General features: G+C 39.8%; 1 protein-coding gene across 1 annotated transcript in view; it reads right to left on the bottom strand.

Annotated features, from left to right (window-relative positions):
• The window catches only part of LOC126248957 (talin-1), a 288,246-nt gene that overhangs the window by 11,615 nt on the left and 256,297 nt on the right, over positions 1-20,334 (bottom strand). Inside the window, exon 43 of the mRNA XM_049950492.1 lies at positions 13,030-13,275. Coding sequence (XP_049806449.1) covers positions 13,030-13,275 — 246 coding nt within the window. The remainder of the gene's footprint in view (positions 1-13,029; positions 13,276-20,334) is intronic.

Genomic DNA, 20,334 nt, shown 5'->3' with positions numbered 1-20,334 from the left:
TTGTTTTTTGTGTAACATCACAAAAAATTCGTACATAAATATTGCACTTAAGAATGAGAATAAATCCTTGAAACATGTTTTGCTCAGCATGAGAATACATGTAATTCGAATTGTGTTTAAACCACAAACATCTGAGCAATGTAAACTTAATGAAGGTGTCAACTAGCGCTACTAAGAGCCTAAAGATGAAACACACTAAATATGGTTCGACAGAGTTGTGATGACGATTACAACAATCACAAAACTGAGCACATGATGTAGAGTCAGTCTGGAAATGGTTGCAACTGGTCATCATATGTTTATTCGTACAAACCTAATACTCCTATCAGCCACCACACAGGTATAGTTTGGCTGCGGCAGGAGATACGGAACGAATTGTCCCAACTTTTACACATTTACCAGTTTAAATCTGCAAAGTAGAGCACCCTGGTGCCAAGAAACTTAACCACATAATGTTTGTAAACACTACTTGACGGCCAACATCATGCCGTCATTTTACGTCAGGTTCTCCGCAGATGATGAAGAGATTGAAAAACTGTATGATGTGATAAAAAGAAATTATTCAAATGGTTAAGGGAGATGAAAATTTAATAGTCATGGGGGAATGGAATTTGATTGTAGGAAAAGGAAGAGAAGGGAAAATAGTAGGTGAATATGAACTGGGGTAAGGAATGAAAGAGGAAGTAGCCTGGTACAATTTTGCACAGAGCGTAAGTTAAATACAGCTAACACTTGGTTTAAAAATCATGAAAGAAGGTTGTATAGTAGAAGAGGCCAGGAGGCACTGGAAGGTTTCAGATGGGTTATATAATGGTAACAGCAGAGATTTATGAACCAGGTTTTAAATTGTAAGACATTTCCAGGGGCAGCTATGGACTCTAACCACAATTCATTGGTTATGAACTGTAGATTAAAACTGAAGAAACTGCAAAAATGTAGGAATTTAAGGAGATGGGACCTGGATAAGCTAAATGAACCAGAGGTTGCAGAGAGTTTCAGGGAAAGCATTAGGGAACAGTTGACACGAACAGGGGAAAGAAATACAGTACAAAAAGAATGGGTAGCTTTGAGAGATGAAATAGTGAAGGCAGCAGAGGACCAAATAGGTAAAAAGACAAGGGCTAGTAGAAACCCTTGAGTAACAGAAGAGATATTGTATTTGATTGATGAAAGGAGAAGATATAAAAATGCAGTAAATGAAGCAAGCGAAAAGGACTATGAACGTCTCAAAAATGAGATCGACAGGATGTGCAAAACGGATAAGCAGGGCTGGCCAGAGGACAAATGTAATGATTTAGAAGCATGTATCATTAGGGGTAATATAGATACTGCCTACAGAAAAATTAAAGAAACATTTTGGAGAAAAGAGAACCACCTGTATGAATATCAAGAGCTCAGATGGAAAACCAGTCCTAAGCAAACAAGGGAAAGCGGAAAGACTGAAGGAGTGTATAGAGGGCCTATACAAGGGCAATGTACTTCAGGGCAATATTACGGAAATGGAAGTGGACATGGATGAAGATGAAATGGGAGATATGATATTGCGTGAAAAATTTGACGGAGCTCTGAAAGACCCACGACAAAACAAGGCCCCGGGAGTAGACAACATTCCATTAAAACATCTGATGGCCTTGGGAGAAACAGCCACAGGAAAACTCTTCCATCTGGTGAGCAAGATGTATGAGACAGACAAAATACCTTCAGACTTGAGAAGAATGTGATAATTCCAATCCCAAAGGAAGCAGGTGATGACAGGTGTGAAAATAATACACTCAATATGCTGAAAAAATTATACATTTAAAGTCAGTGGCAGGCATAAAACGTCATCCAAAATTGTACTGAATGCTTTCTCAGAAAATTATTTTGAACACTTAGTTCACGAGACCACTTGAAGTGTAAATGGTTGTGCAAGTATACTTGACCTATTAGCAACAAATAATCCAGAACAAATACTGAGTATCGTGACGAATACAGGAATATACCACATAAATTAACAAGTGATGATACTGATCCCCCATGGTACACAAAATGGATCAGATCACTGTTGCAGAAGCAGCAAATAAAGCATGCAAAATTTAAAAGAACGCAAAATCCCCAAGACTGGCAAAGTTTTGCAAAAGTTCAAAATATAGTGCGTACTGAAATGCAAGATGTGTTTAATAATTTCCACAACGAACTTCTGTCTAAAAATCCGGCAAAAAAACCAGAGAGATTCTGGTTGTATAAAGCACACCAGTGGCAAGACGCAATCAATACCTTTACTGCATTATAACAACGAATAAGTCACTGATGACAGTGCCATTAAAGCAGATTTCTTAAACACCGTTTTCCGAAACTCCTTCACCAAAGAAGACAAACTAAATATTCCTGAATTCCAATCAAGAACAACTGCCAAGATGAGAAACCTAGAAGTAGATATCCTTGGTGTAACAAAGCAGCTTAAATCACTTAATAAAGCCAAGGCCTCCAGTCCAGATTGTATACCAGCCAGGTTCCTCTCAGATTATGCTGATACAATAGCTCCATATGTAGCAATTATATACAAACGCTCACTCACAGAAAGATCCATAATTAAAGACCAGAAAATTGATCAAGTCACACCAATATCCAAAAAGAGAAGTAGGAGTAATCCAATGAATTACAGGCCCATATCACTAAAGTCGATTTGCAGTATGGTTTTGCAACATATACTGTATCCCAACATTATGAAGTACCTCAAAGAAAACGATTTATTGACACACAGTCAGCATGGATTCAGAAAATATCGTTCTTGCGAAACACAACTAGCTCTTTATACTCACAAAGTAATGAGTGCTAACGACAGAGGATGTCAAATTGATTCCATATTTTTAGATTTCCAGAAGGCTTTCTAACCGTTCCTCACAAGCGTCTTCTAACTAAACTGCATGCCTATGGAATATCGCCTCAGTTCCTGTCAGAAAGGTCACAGTTCATAGTAATACATGGAAAGTCATTGAGTAAAACAGAAGTAATATCTGGTGTTACCCAAGGAAGTGTTATAGGTCCTCTATTGTTCCTGATCCATATTAATTACATAGGATACAATCTGAGTAGCTGTCTTAGATTGTTTGCAGATGATGCTGTCATTTACCGTCTTGGTAAGTCATCAGAAAACCAAAAAGAATTACAAAATGATTTAGATACGATATCTGTATACTGCAAAAAGTGACAACTGACCATGAATAAAGAAAAGCGTGAAGTAATTCACATGAGAACTAAATGAAATCGGCTAAATTACGATTAGGTGATAAGTCGCACAAATCTGAAGGCTGTAAATTCAACTACATACTTAGGAATTAAAATTACAAATAACCTAAATAGCAACGATCACATAGATAATGTTGTGGGTACAGCAAACCAAAGACTGATTCATTGGCAGAACAAGAATACTTAGAAGGTGCAACAGGTCTACTAAAGTGACTGCTTACACCATGTTTGTTCACCCTATTCCGGAGTATTGCTGTGCGGTGTGGGATCCGCATCAGGTGGGACTGACGGATGACATCGAAAAAGTACAAAGAAGGGCAGCTGGTTTTGTATTATTCCAAAATAGGGGAGATAGTGCCACTGATATGATATGTGAAACGGAGCGGCAATCATTAAAACGAAGGCATTTTTCGTTGCGACAGGATCTTCTCATGAAATTTCTATCACCAGTTTTGTCCTCCGATTGTTAAAACATTCTCTTGGCACCCACCTACATAGGAAGAAATGATCATTACAATAAAATAAGAGAAATCTGGGCTCGCACAGAAAATTTCAAGTGCTTGTTTTTCCTGCACGTCGTTCGAGAGTGGAATGGTAGAGAGACAGCTTGAATGTGGTTCACTAAACCCTCTGCCAGCAGATTTCAGATAAACATGAGAACAGCTTAATGCTCATAGGAACTGGATGCAGGATAACAATTTGAAAAATAAAAGGATGCTCCTTATATCACAAAAACAAACCAGTGGTTTTCCAATAAATATTATAATGACAACAGAATCAAGAGTTCTTATCTTATTAAGAAAATATTTGTTGTAACTTTTCTTTAATTTTTTATTTTTTACTGTGAACTAACTCGCTGGTTCTGGCAGTAGACAAGCAGTTTACTGCTGCTGTGTTTAAGCACTTCACCAGAAAATGTACAGCCAAAATAAATGTGACTAACGCATCAGCTCAAGGTCAGAGGACCCGTCACACAATAACGCACTATGACAAATAGCTCCTTAATATTGCTAACAAATATTTCTCTCTTATGTGGAAGTAGAAGAAGGCATAAATGTCACAAATTGTATTATGAAGAATTATCATGTAAAGATGGTAACAAAAATTTCTAATTGTGGTATTAACAAAGTAAGAAAATTGTTAATTTAGGAAATTTCTGTAGCAACAATTTGGAACTGCTGTAGATATTTTCAGTTTTAATTGAAGCATTATAAAGTGGGGAGTCTGGAATACTACGGAGAAAGGATATTTACAAGTAAAAGGACACAAGGACACTTCTTGAATGTATTTTCCCAGTTTTCCACAAGTTACACCAGCAATGAATACATTAATCCACAAGGAGGTGTTAAAAATTTGGGCGACAAATAAAATAACGATCACACTAACAGATACAGTGCACAATATACTCTTTCACTGCATGTGCTGAAATGCAGTTGATGGGAACAAGTGTAAACTTAATATTTAAATGCCTACCAACTGAGGTTATATTGTGCTGTTTGTTTGATATTTCTAGAGAAATTTACATATTGCCAATGCAATGCTTCACATTAACAGAGAAACAGCAAAGAGGAGATGTGGGAGGGAGATTCACAAGCTTGAATAATTCCAACAAGGGTCAGAAAACTGATTAATCTTTAGATGACCATATCTGTGCACACTGGCTTAGAATATGTTATTCACATTCAAACCAAATGAGTTCTTAGTTTGAGATACATAATTACTGAACAAATCAGTAATTACTGAAAGTACATTTCAGTAAAAATGTGCATTTTTTTATGAACAGGCTGTTGCTGGTATTGTGATCTTTCAGTCTGAAGAATGGTTTGCTGCACCTCTTCATGGTAGTCTACCATGCACAAGATGCTTCACCTTTGAACAACTACTGCAACCTAAATACATGTGAACCTTCTTACTGTAGTTAAGCCTTTATCTCCTCCTAACATTTTTACCGTGCACACTTCCCTCCACTATCAAATCGACAATTTCTTATTGCCTCAGAACGTATCATTTTCTGGTACCGAGCGACGCAGGTTTCGAATCCGCGCCATGTTTCGAATCCGTGCCACACGACATGGATCTCGATTACCACTGCTGTTCTGAGTGTCTTGCTCGGTTGTCAGTCATTGTTCATGTTCATCCTTTCCCCTACATCAATTTTGTCTGTTTGCAGGCTGCTCCCGTTCGGTCCCACCGCGCTTCTGTTCATGGCAACCCCGCGACCAGAACAGTCGCGGTTACAACATTTTGGCGATGAGGTAAATGGTTGTAGTAGTTAGCATGGAGGTGAAGTTGGTCTGTCTTCTGTAGCAACAGCAGCAGCTCATGCAGCAGCAGCAGCAGCAGCAGCAGCAGCAGCTCCAGTTAGACATCTTACAGCAGTCGCTGCAGTTGCTAATGAACGAAGTTGATGCAAGGGGCACACTACCACAACAGCTTCCGAGTCCTCAGGTGTCCGATGCTTTCCCACGTCCGCCGTCGTTCCCCCTTTTAATGATGCTATAGAAGACTGGGAAACATACTTTCATCGGCTGGAACAACATTTCACGGCTTTTCAAGTCACGGATGACTCCTTGCAGTGGTCGTCGTCCTTGTCTTGGGCCTCCCCAGACACGTTCTTTCCTGTCCGCTCGCCTCTTGACTGGAGTTCCACCAGTACCATAAACAGCCTGGTCAATCTTATCGTTCCTGGGTCACAGACTTGCAGGGTCTCAGCCATTGATGCGATTTTATGTGCACCAATCAGCAGTGTAGTACGGTTTCATATGTGGACTCCCTGATCTGGGATGTGGTGGTTCAGCTGGCTCCCGATCCCGAGGTATGCAATGCGGCATTGAACTCAATAATCCCTTCTTGGAAGAGATTCTCCGCATTGCCCACTCATTTGAAATTGCTCAGGCGGTTAACGAGCGTCTCATGGCATGGCCGCCAAGTGGGGCGATCGATGCGTCTCTGCGGGTTCCACCCTCACAATGTCGATGTGGCCCGACCAACAGAGGCCAGCACCGTCGGGACTCCCCCTGTTCGACGTGTCTATGGCAACGGCACCTCCGGATGCCCCTCGTCGTGCGGCCCACTTCCATCTTGCCTACAGTGCTTTACCGCACATTCACAAGCTGATTGTCACCACTGCTGGACAACATGCCCGCTGTGCGACAAGGAGGGCCAAATCCAATCGGTTTGTCGTAGTCGCTCGCCTCGCTCCAGTCTGGCCCCTCCTGGGCCTCAGGATACTGTACATGCTCTGCAAACGGTCGTCCTACTGGATGACCCATCAGCGCTGAAGCTTTTCCTCACGATCCGCCTTTTCACTGAGGATGTCCATTTTCAGGTCAACAATGGGGCCACCGTCTCCCTGATTAATATGGCGACATATACCAGCCCGGGCTATCCAGAGTTGTCACCTCCCTCTCGGCGTTTGGTCGCCTGCAGAGACAGTTCCAGTCCCCTTCGTGGGCAGTTCGTCGTCCAGGTGACGTACAAATGTGTTCCCCAGCTCCTTACCCTTTTTGCCGTCGACCACACATTGGCTTCAAATATTTTTGGCCTTGATGCCTTTCAACTGTTTGGCTTTTCAATTTCCGATGATGTTAAGGTCGTTTCCACGGCTGTTCCTTTTCAGGACTTGGATGATATGTGCTCAGGTTTTGCATTGTCATTTGCAACCGATCTCGGATGTGCTTCAGATTTTCAGGCACACATCACACTTTGGCCGGATGTGCAGCCTCACTTTTTCCAGGCCTGATCCCTTCCGGTGGCTTACAGTTGACAGTCAAGCAGGAACTTGATTGGCTCCAGGCTGCTGGCGTTCTGGAGCCTGTGACATACAGTGCCTGGGTGACACCATTGGTGGTCATACGGAAACCCAATGGGTCCCTTCAGCTGTGCGGCGACTTCAGCGCTACTGTCAATGCTCAGTCCCTCGTAGACACTTATCCCATTCCCCAACAGGAAGACCTGCTCGCCAAGCTTGCCAGGGGAGAGTACTTTCCAGAGACTGACCTGGTTGAGGCATACCACCAGTTACCCTTGGATGCCAATTCCCAGAACATCTTGGTTACCAATACACCTTTCGGATTGTACAAGTACCTTCCATTTGGTGTCTCTTCGGCGCTGGCCATTTTCCAGCAGTTCCTAGAGCAGCTTACGCAGCCTATCCCCACCTGCGTGAATTATCTGGATGACATCTTTGTCACCGGGTATTCCCCCTAGGAACATTTGCAAAACCACAGAGCCTTATTTCACGCTCTGCAATCAGCAGGTTTACACTGTCGGCTGGACAAGTGTGAGGTGGTTGGTGGTGGTTAGTGTTTAACGTCCCGTCGACAACGAGGTCATTAGAGACGGAGCCCTAGCTCGGGTTAGGGAAGGATTGGGAAGGAAATTGGCCGTGCCCTTTCAAAGGAACCATCCCGGCATTTGCCTGAAACGATTTAGGGAAATCACGGAAAACCTAAATCACGACGGCCGGAGACGGGATTGAACCGTCGTCCTCCCGAATGCGAGTCCAGTGTGCTAACCACTGCGCTACCTCGCTCGGTCAAGTGTGAGGGCCCCACGGTGGAGCACGTGGTCCCAGCATCCAATAGCAATGTACTCTATCATGTATTTAAGCGCCTGCCTCTCACTCAGTGAGGCAGTCTGATATTCGCGTGAGTCTCTCGATATTTCGCCTACAGACAGCATGCTTACTTTGCTTATTTCTGTGTACGAGTGGACGTTGTTGATTTCTTGAGGTTTTCACTTGTGACCCTGTTGCTTCTTGCGTGGTGTTGTTCTGAGTGTCTTGCTCAGTTGTCAGTCGTCGTTCGTGTCTGTCCTTTCCCATTTGTCCGTTTCATTTCTTTGCCGGCCGCTCCCGTTTGGTCCCACTGCGCTTTCGTTCACAGCAACCCCGCAACCGTTCCAGTCACGGTTACAACACATTTAATCTTCAGCAATCATCTGTAGCACCACATTTCAAAAGTTTCTATTCCTTTCTGCAATCCTGTATTGTTTCCTTCTATCTAAACCTTTCTCCAGAATCCAAACTGGTCTTTCCCAAGGGGAGTGGGGGGTGGCCTATAGCAATTTTTCCATTCTCATGTATAAACTTCACATCAGTATTTTTCAAACACTATTTATTAAACTAATGGTTGGGTAACATTTACACTTGATGGCACCTGCCTTGTTTGGAACTGGAATTATTACAGTCTTCTGCAAGTCTGAGGGTATTTCCTCTGTTGCCAGGTATAATGGTTCTGTCATACGTTCTCCTAAGGATCTCAATAATTCTGAGGGAATGTCATCTACTCCAGGTGCCTGGTTTCAATTTAGGTCATTCAGGTCAAATTCTTCTCACCTAATCATCTAGTTCCTATTCCTTTTTCATAATACTGTCTTCAAATCATTACCGTTACATAGTCCTCCTATGGAGTCCTTCCAGCTTTCACTCTTTCCTTCTTTGCTTTGTACTGTTGTACCTCGTGACATTCGTACAGCTGATTCTCTTTTCATCATAGGTTTCTTTAATTTTCCCATATGCATCATCTGTCTTTCATATACTCATGCATGCTTCTACAGCTTTGCATTTGCCCACTAGCCACTCCCACTTTGCCATGTTACACTTCTTATCAATCTCAGTTTTAGACGTCTATATTCCCTCTTGCATAATCTGCTGCATTTTTACACTTTCTGCTTTTGTCAATTGAATTCCATGTCTCTAATGTTACCTAAGGATTTCTACTGGGCCTTGTCTTTTTCCCTTATTTGATCCTCTGCTACCTTCACCGTTTCATCTATCAAAGCTATTCATTTGTCTTCTACTGTATTACTTTCCCTTGTTTCAGTCACTCATTGCCTAATTCCCCTTTAAAACTCTCAATAACCAGTGGTTCTTTCAAGTTATTCAGGTCCCATCTCCTTAATTTCCTACCTCTCTGCTATTATGTCAGTTTTATTCTGTAGTTCACAACCACTGAATTACAGTCAAAGTCCACATCTGCCCCCCCTCCAAAATTTTGCAGTTTAAAATCTGGTTTTGTGATCTTTGTCTTATCATTATATAATATAAGCGAAACCTTCTGGTGTCTCCAGGTGTCTTCCATATAGAACCTTCTTTCATGACCAAGTGTCAGTAGTGAATAAATTGTGCTGTGGGCAAATATTCTACCAAGTGGTTTCCCCATTCACCCTTTACCCAAGCTTTTTCTACTGTTTGTCCTTCTCTTCCTTTTCTTCATACCAAATTTTAGTCTCCTGTCAGAATTAAATTCTTGTCTCAATTAATTTTATCTCATCATATGGTCTTTCGATCTCTTCATTATCTGCAGCTCTAGTAAGCATACAAATTTGTACTGCTGTGGTGAGTAATGGCTTTGTGTCCATCTTGGTTATCATAATGCATTCACTACGCTGTACATAGTACATTTTTATTCATTATTAGACATACCCCTTCCTACATTAACCCTATTTGATTTTGTATCAATACCCCTGTACTCACCTGACAAGAAGTCCTGTTCTTCCTGGCATTGAAATTCACTAGTCCCACTGTGTCCACATTCAACCCATCCACTTCTCTTTTTAAATTCTGTAATCTACCTAACAGATTAAGTGAGCAAACATTCCACATTCCAACTTGTAGAAAGCCAGATTCGTTTTTCCCAATGACAACATCCTTCTGAGCAGCCTGCTCCAGGAACTGAACAGACTATGTAAGAAAGATGATTTTCCCTATATGAACTCATGACTTGAAGTTGGCAGTTCCAAATGGAGTTACATACAAGAGGAGGCTAAATGAGAAAGTAACTTGACAATACATTAAGCTTATGCAACAATTCTCTTTTTCACTGCGGAAGTTTAAACTAAGCAAAACTTTTCCTGGAAAAATTTCATATCTCTGTTGCTACTATGCAGTCTAAAGTTATTTACCAACATGCTCTTTTTCCTAGCCAGAACATCCATCCATCCATCCATCCATCCATCCATCCATCCATCCATCCATCCATCCATCCAATTACCTTAATTACCATAAGATGAGGTTTTTCAAAATTTTTTAATTAGAGAAAAGAAGTGTCACCTTACATTTGCAGTAATGCTTTGGTTGCTGAGGTCAACATTTTTACATTGTGTAATAGCTTAACGTAAGTTCACAGATGAAGTTTTGATAGCTGAGATCAAATGCAGATATACTTTGATGATTTCAAAAAAGATGTGAGTGTGTGGTGGCACTAACATGGCTGAATATGAGGGAAGTAGTGGGGAGCGGGCAGCAAATTTCATCGTGCTGCCAACCACACGAAATTGCATTTTATGAACATCTACCATGTTTAACCTGCTGTTTACCTGAATCTAAATATAGTCTGAACTGAACTAAAAATATAAATTTCTATAGGAGAGAAACTATTCTAACACAAATATGTTCACACTGAATACCCAAAATATGTCATAATAAATGAAACATGAGGTTCCAACACCACCACTAATGCAGCTACTATTTGACAGCACTGTCGATTTTCAAAATGGCAATAGATGACAAAAAACACTGTTAGCCTGAAGTTATCCAGATTCTGTCGAATCAGTGCCAAGAGGCCGAGACGATAACGTACTGTTGTTATTCAATTTACTTAATGATGTAAGAACAGTAAATTGTAATGATCAATTATGGATGTTAATCACAGCTGTGGCTCTGTTGAGGAATGTAGATCTAGGGGTTTACAGTTAATAATTGGCTCACACAGATAATACAAAACTAATTTTATGTTACTGGTTATTCATGACACACAGACCACAAACAACTATGCAGCAGGAAGACAATTTGATATTACAGAAGCAAATGTTCATAGGTGGTATCAGATGAATCATGAATTACTGTATATACACGAATAATCCATATATACTTTCTCCTGAATTCAAGGATGAAAAACTGAGGTGCACATATTAATTATAATTATGCTCCAGTTCCTGTCATATTACAGCATTGTTGCAGCCTCAGTCTGTGGCGTGTAAGTTGTACATTAGAAGTTAAGTATTAACCACTTGTTAATTATGGCTAGAAGTTCTCATTTTCACTCACACACAGCTAAAGGAAAACTGAAAATAGCTGAAGAAGCAGAGAACACTGGAAACCGAGCAGTGGGAAGAAACTCTGATGTGAGCAAGGATTGTATTCATGAATGGCGAAAAAACAAAATGCAGCTTCAAGAAACAAACAGAAATTGCCAGGCATTAAAAATAATAAAAAAAAGAGAGGCTTTGTGATAATGAAGATGAGAAACAACAATAAGGATGTACAGTGACTACTGAAATGCGGCAACTCAAAGCATTGGAATTGCCAAACAACTAGGCATCATCACCAGTTTCATAGCTAGCAGAGGCTAGCTATAAAGAATTTTCAGTCGAAATGGATTAGGCTTCCGAGGAAACTATAATCACTCAATGGCTTCCAGGCAATTATGAGGAAAAAGTAGTGGATTTTCATCGCTACATGATAAATTTGCACTGTAAACATTCCTATATACTATCGCAAATTAGTAACACAGATCAAACGCCAGTCTATTTTGAGATGTTGCTTGACAACACTTTGAAGAGGAAAGAGGACTCCAGCATCACGATACGAACTGGTGGCAATTAAAAGCAAAGGCATACAGTGATGATGTGTGTAACTGGCGATGGACAAAAGCTATCACCGTATGTGATATTTAAAAGGGAAACTATTCCAAAAATGTCAGCAAAAGGCAATTGGTGAGAGCGAACCTGAATGAATGAATGGATGGATGGACAATGACCTTGTGGTTGTCAAAATTTTGGCAACATTACCCTGGTGCATTACTGAATTTACATAAGGTGTTGGTCCTAGACAGTTTCCACAGACATAGAACTAGAGAAGTGCGAGACAAGTTACGAAAAGGGGAAACTGACTCGGCCGTTATTCCTGCAGGCCTAACATCCGTCCTGCAACCACTAGATGTGTGTATATATCGGCCATTTAAGGTTGCACTTAAATAGTGATACACACAATGTATGGCCGATGGAAACCACAGGTCCACACCGAGTGGAAAAACCCAGCAGCCCAATCTGTCCCAGAATTGTGAGTGGGTAAAATATGCATGGGACTTCATTCAGTTACCATTGGTGGAAAAATCCTTCGAAAAAAGTTGTATCACAAATTCACTAGATGGAAATGAAGACAATGCTCGATGTGAAGATGGCAACGACAGCAATAATTCTCCTGCTACCCCCCCCCCCCCCTTCTAATGAATCACGTATGATTTTTAAATAACTTCACTGTTAGCTTGTTTTGAAAAAATTTTTAAATTTACACAAAAATGTAAGTTTCTTTCTTCTAAGAATGGTTCATCCATATGGGTACCCAAAAATTAGCTGAAATCTCAAAAATGTTAAATACAACATTCAGCATCCACAACAGATATTCACATTCCACAATTTAGACTACTGAAGTCCAGCTGTACAGAAGCTGGAATGTAGGAAAACAAGACTTCGTCTCTCCTAGTCATGAATGTGACAAATTAATTGAGACTCAGAAAGAGTCCAACTACATAAATTTAAGATAATACTTGTTTCATGTCACTGTAACAACTGCAGTATGTTTTTACCAGTTAATTACGAGGATCTAAGAAGCTAAGTTAACCTCTTGGACATAGTCAGTATTATGTCAACCAATAGTCATTTGAAACACAAGAATTCCACTTTTCTCATCTTGTATCGATATAATAATAATAATTTGACTTAAACATGAGATTAATACTCAGAGTTCGTATATGGATTTTCACAAAGAAGTAAATGTTACATATATGGCCCAATTACCTGCAGTCGCTTTGTGCTTTCACTGTCTGGATCAGCCTTCACTTTGCATGCAACAAGTAGCTGTGCTGTTGAAGATGCCACCTGTTTAGCACTCGATATAAGCTTCTCCTCACTTGACATACCCTGAACAAGTGAGTTGGCTGATTCTACTAGACTGTGTGTGGCTGCAGCAACCAGTCGAGCCGCTGAGATAAGGCCTTCTGACCACTGACCGTCGTCAGAGCTAGTCAGAGGTTGCCGACTTACCTGGAAAAAAAAAAAAAAAAAAAAACACCACAATTTATCATTTTTCAACAACTCTTGAACATAACTATTAGCAACTAGTCTGCACTGAACACAATGCGAAAGGGCTAATATACACTTTTTTGTGAGTAGCTGCTCCTTGAAAAGAATGTTTTCCACTGATGCTTTTATTTTATTTGTAGTTCATTTAATGTATTTTTGTCTTTGCATATATTTAAAATGGTGAGGTCTAAAACAATAAATGAGTGGGGGAAAAGTTAGGAATCACAGACACACAGGAATATGATAAAGAACACACAGATAGCAACAAATATTTTATTTACATGTAAGAACTTCATTGTATCTTAGCTGCACCACTCACTTTCAAAATTCAATACCTTGTACAATACTACGACTAGAAGTTAAGAGTACAACAACAGGCAAAAGTGGGACATGACTGCAATATTGGTCTTTCCTGGAGTATTTGTTAATATGGTGTTACAGCCTGAAATACATCATCTGTAAACATCTACATATTTTAAACAACTGCTGTTCAATAGTATCTTTTTCTTTCATGACTCACCAAATAAAAAAACACCCACCGTAAAAAATTCTGAGTGTCAATCAATAAGCACTCAGTGGCTATCCACAGGGAGTGAAACGCATTCGAACAGTGATGTAAAAATTAAAGCTAACAGATGTTTTACAGAAATTTCTTCAGGCCTCAATTTGATGTATTAGTATACAGACTCCCTTGTTTGTAAACAAATTTATAAGTACAACAGTCTTACATTATATATTTCAGGATAGAACATTTAACACTAATAGCTGCCCTCTCCCATCCGCATACACGCCCTCCCCCCCCTCCCCTTTTTTTTTTTTTTTTTTTTTTTTTACCAAAGCTGCTATGACCTGGTAGATGTTTTCAGTTGCTTGAGTACAGTGCATGGAGGGTTTTCAATGAAATGTAAATACTTGATTGCCACCTGTCAACAGTTCTCTTCCAACTGCACATCTACATTTCATCTGTGGACTGTCTCCTCCTTAAATTACTGTCAAATCCAAAAAAAAACTATTAATAGTGTTCTATAAACTTTCATACTAATGAGGATCCTCACTCTCTTTCATAAAAATATTCTAAGCATCTGTAACTTTATCCTGCCCTGTAGGATTTATTATTATTATTATTATTATTATTATTATTATTATATTATTATTATTATTATTAACAATTTATCAATTTCTTTTGTTTCTTCAACATGTTTCTAGAACCTTTGTGCGTTAGTAGGTTGTTATCGAATGAAGATAGGGTTTAATGTCTCATCAACAACAAGGTCTTTAGAATGGGAGCACAAACTTGGACTGGGTGAGGATGGTATGAAATTGCAAACGTCCTTTTCAAAGAACTTGTTCGAGCATTTGTCGTAAGTGCTTTAGGGAAACCTCTCTCTCTCTCTCTCTCTCTCTCTCTCTCTATATATATATATATATATATATATATATATATATATATATATATATATATATCTGCTGCTTAACATGTATCCAGTAAGTATTGATTTACAGATATACTGACTGATACTTATATCCTGTATTGTATTACCATGTGGTTTATTTTATTATTGCTATTCTTCAATTTAAACAAACTGATGACTCTGTAAGATGAAATTACTGAAGAAGAAACTTAGGTTATGTTTGGAAAATACTAGACTCGGCAAATGCCATATTGAACCAAATATTCAAGGATTTGGTTGAAGTGATTTAGACAAATGAAAGTATCATAAATAGTCATATGTTATCATCACAATAATAAAAATATTGCAAACTAATTCCAGAACATTTCAGAGAAATGCTTAGAAAGCATTTTTGAATATGTATAACTTCAATGATGGAACACAAAAATTTCCAGAGCTTATGATATACAGGTTGTTTCAAAATGTATACGAGTTTTAAGGGTTTGTAGCATTTATTACATTAAACTTACAATTATAAATGATCATCACATAAAAGAGCAACTCTTACAGTTTCTCTTACAGGTCTTCAGTGTGAGCACCATTTGTCACACATTGAGTCGAAAGGCAAATTCTTCCCAAACTTTGCTCAGTGTATGTGCATGGAGTAATTTTTGCAAAAATGCTATTTCTTAAGTCTGGTAGATCAGATGGCAGCAAAAGCATATACCATGTTCAATTATGAAGCCCCAGAGATAAAAATATCATGGTGTAAGATCCTCTGTGAACCTGGAGGTCATGCAAAACAAGCTCTGTCACATGGCAGCTTGCGGCCAGTCCAGCGGTCGGATACAACGTTGGTTAACCAATTGCGTATTAGTTATGTCAGTGAGCCAGCACACCAAATTGCTACCAAATAAAGTTCTGTTGTTCAGCTTCTTCCAATTGAGGAGAAAGGCATAGTTGTAGCACATAAAGATAAGAAACACCAGTTACAGCTGCTTCACCGAAAAAGAAAGATCCATAAACCTTCAGCCGGGATATGGCACAAAAATCACTGATTTTAGGTGAGTCTTGTTGCAGCTGTACCACCTCGTGGGAATTTGTTGTCCCCCAGATGCACACATTGTGTGTCTTCACATTTCTGCTTAGGTTAAACGTCGATTCATCACTGAAGACCACATAATCCAGAAAATCTTCATCGTCAAGCAGCAACATATGTTTTACAAAGTTGGCACATAAACCATATTCTGTAAAACTTTAGAGCTTGTAACAACTGCAAACGATAAGACCATAGTTGTAAATGTCTCCTTAAAGGTCTCCACACAGACTTCGCAACTACCCTTACGAACTGATTTCTTAGGACTAAGCATGAAAGACACTCACTCATTCAACACGTTCTTCATTCACTCTTCGTTCTTTCACATTTTTTCCTTTGCACACAGGTATACAGAAACAAAACTGTTTGAGTTACACTTTCATTTGATGTATTATTTATGATTGTAAGTTGAACATAAAAAATGCTACAAACTGTTAAAACCCGTATATTCATTTTGAAACACCCAGTATTTATGATGTCAAATATCACAGTACTTTGTCTTACTAAAGTCTTGTAAGTGTAACCATTTTCAACCAAACATTTGCCATGCATGTAAAGGGGAAGAAAACAGTCAGAGACTAGAGGAAGGACATGCATTAAGAATAATATGTCATAGAGAACACTTCTGAACTGGACTCATAATCATTACAACATGAACTGATTCCTTCTAGCAGTCCTCTTTCACTCAGCAGTTCACTTTCCTGAGCTTCGAGATTCACTACTCTTCATCATCTCTCCCTCCGAACCTCACCCATTCTCCTCACCCATTCTGCTCTAAAAACTTTCTTTCAGTGCACCCATGCTGCAGGCAGCCACTCCCCAAACATGTAGTTCTCGCAAGTCTCCCAAATTGCTTCACATACACACATGTCTTGTGTATTGTCTGTTATTCTTCTACGTTCATGATTCCCCCATCCCACCCTTCCCCTCCCGACATATAAATTGTTCAGCTTACTATCCAGAACTACTATGGACTGGAACTATTAAACCATGCCCTGTGTGAAGGCACTGATTACATTTTACTGTGCTCATACTCACCAAAATGCTTCCAAAAGTCATATCCCTGCTACCACACTATAGCCTCATGCACCATATCCTTGGGAAAGATCTGGAATCAATACCCACCCATTCACTGTCTGTCTATGGCTCATTTTGGTTGTTACCAGCACACATTGATGAGCCAAAACATAATCACCATCTGCTTAACAGCATGTTGATCCTTTTTTGTAATGCAGTACAGAAACAAAACTGCACAGTAAGAATTCAACAAATCATTGGTAGGTTTCCAGATGTATGTGGTAACGTGATGTGTATGCATTTAACACAATTTATGAATATTATGGGCTGGTAGTTCACGAGTGCGGAGCTGGAGCCCAATAGTGTCCCAGATGTGTTTCATCAGTTTCAGATCAGGCAAATTTGGTGGCCAAGATAACAGTATGAGTTCATCATCATGCTCCTCAAACCACTGCAGCATGATTCTGGCCTTGTGACATGAACAGTTATCCTCGTGTAAGGTGGTTTGCAATAATGTTCACGTAGTTCACAGCTGTCATGATGCCTTTGATTATTTGCATAGATCCCCACATAATACTGCCCTCACAGGCCTACACCCATGACCCAGTGCAAGTATTGAGCAGCCATTTGTCTGGATGCCAGCATAACTTGACATGATCATGAAAGAAATGTAATTCATCAAACAAGTGACACATTTCCATTGATCCGTGGTTAGGGACAGGAAAAATTTGCTTGTTGTGATAAATGTGAATCCTGCCTCAAAATGTACTATTACCTAATAAATGCTATTTCATAGTGAATTGTATCCAGATGAACAATTCCATTGTAGTTTGAAATAAGTTTTTTTGTTCTGCATATAAATATAAAAAATGCAACCAATTTTTTGTTACTGGTGTTGCACATCATCCAGCAAAGCCCAATTTGGTAAGATCATGTGGATAAGTATGTGTCTGGAAACCAAAAAATGCAGAAGCACAACAATGTATCAGTGGACTTGATGCTCTGGTGCCATTCCAACTGTGAGCAGTTGAATGGGCTGTATGAGAAACATGCTGCGTAATGCAACATAGTAGAGGGACCTAGCATCTTAGAACAAAGAAACACGTACATTTGTTTGTTGGCTGATATTCAAACATTCATGGTATAATGCATGGCAGTTTGAGGTAGCAAGTATTTCTAACTGTGGTTGCATCGAATATTGCTAGCAGTCGGGCCTGAGCTATCTTGTTAACAATCTGCCAATCTTAACCAGCAATTGTGCGGTAGCTGTTCCCAAACATTGGGTGTTGTGCATTGCTCATGTTTTCTTTTTAATCTTATTTAGAAATGAGTGGAAAGACTAACCCTGGTCCATCATGAATTTCAATTAGGACCCTTACAACAGCAGAACAAGCTGGCAATTCCTACAACAATATGTTAATTCTGCTTTGACAGGACATGGTTGCAGACTACTGCACTGTGAGAGGGAGGCAGGGGCTTGTTTCTAGGCACCGCTCCTCTCCCTTCTAGTGGTCAAAATTCCACTTTGTTTACACTCACAGCCGTCTGAATGTATGTAGTGTCCACACTCTGCACTGGTGACCGGAAAACAAACCGTGTCTCATATTTTAACTGTGTTGAAATTCTTCCCCTAATATTGGAAGTTATTTTCATTTCTATTTCTATGCTAAGTCCATTCTACCTACAGTGCTGTCAAGTATGGGTTGCGTATCTCTGCATGACCATGAAAGGTTGAAATTAATATTTGTGTGGATTTTGTAGTCATTGACTTGGTCAGGAAAAGTAAACCAATGTTGGGAAACACATTAAATCAGAGATGTATTCAGTTCGATGGCAGCAAATTTGACTGCTTCTCAATAGAACAGATGTTTGTTGAACACTTCAATACAGCCAAAGGAAAAAAACAAAGGCCATTCCAGAAAAAAGTAAGTTTTTGCAAATGCAAACATTCCAGCCAAAAAGTTCACCAATCAGCACTTTTTTAACAGTCGATTTTGAAGCACTACATCTTTGTCGTGACTTGCCTAGTTGACAAATAGTTGTGAATTTTGCAAAAAATAGATGCTACATTTTCCAGACCACTTCCCTGGTCTAATCTGGATGATTCCATGCCCACTGCAATCTTAACTGATTATGTCGGGTCAACATGGGAACAAGTAGGCCTCATCTGCTTTGGAGCCCCATGTTCAACACTGTGCACTGAATGGTGTGCTTTGAGAGACATATGCATGCACTAGCACCATGATCTGACATTAGAACTGAAGCAGATTGCCACCTATTCTGCTTTATAGAGTGGGCAAGCCTCAGATCTCCATGTTCTGTGATGGGGCACGAATGTCCAACAATTTGTTGTCTACTTGTGGTTTCACCGTCCTTCAACCATTTTCCACAGAGATGCATGACAGTAGCACATCCTGGGGGCCAGGCCATAACAATCTGCCCTTTGTCAAAATCACTTATGTCAGTGGATTTCACCATCTTTGGCCTCTATCACTGCTAGAATTATCCCCCATTCACCCCTGCCCCACTTATATAACTTCCTTATTGCACAATGTACCAATACCACCAGGTGGCAGTCAATCTCAATAGTGGGAAGTGGGCATAATGTTTTGGCTCATCAGTGTATCCTATTCTGTAAAATGCATGGTCACTTGTAAAATCAGCCCTGTCCTATATCAACTTTGCTGCAACCACTGCACTCTTCCTAAGCCAAGGGCAATCTTGACTATAGAGGTGCAAAGACCAATACTCAACATGACATGTAAGTCTTCCCAACCTAAGCAATTTGTATCCTCTCTATTAAGCACCAGCTCCTACGCAACTTCCTGCCTTTCCTCTTGCTTCTATTCTCCTGCCCCCTTTATCAAGTAGCTTCAACATCTCTTTGCCCTTTATTTTAGTTTTCTCATTTACACTTGTGGCACCAAATTTCTCTATCATTATGTCCCTCTCTCATCATTCTTCCACAATACTATGTCACCCACCTCTTCAACATTTTTTCCTTGTGTATGGATTTGCCAGTTTCTTGCTCAAACTTGCAGAAACTTTTTCTTATGTATGGATTCACCAGTTTCTTGTGCACACTTGCAGAAACTGTCTCCGCCATTTCGTACCTATCTCTCTAGGTAACAACTAGCTCTTCTACTGACTCCCACTGACTACATATGTGATCACTACATGATCTAGTGAAACCATAACACCAGGAGAGAGAATGTGTGTGTGTGTGTGTATGTGTGTGTGTGTGTGTGTGTGTAAGGAACTGAAAAAGACCTGTATTTTGATAGCTGAGCAACAACTGTAACTGCTTCATTGTGTCTTGTCTGCTGCTCATTTTTCCCCCGTACAGTGAGTGGAGATTTGTTGTCATGCCACATTTTCACCTCATAGCCCAAACTTTTCCTTACTGAAATTAAAATACAAGCAATAACACATAATATTAACTCTGCAACTGATAATATTGATCTTAAGCAACACTGATTGCCAACAGTGCAAGCACTAAAAGTCCTAACAGTAGCA

This window comes from Schistocerca nitens, chromosome 3 (genome assembly GCF_023898315.1).
Source record: "Schistocerca nitens isolate TAMUIC-IGC-003100 chromosome 3, iqSchNite1.1, whole genome shotgun sequence".
Lineage (NCBI taxonomy): Eukaryota > Metazoa > Arthropoda > Insecta > Orthoptera > Acrididae > Schistocerca > Schistocerca nitens.
The sequence above is the reverse complement of the archived record's forward strand: the minus strand, read 5'-3'. Positions and strand labels throughout refer to the sequence as shown.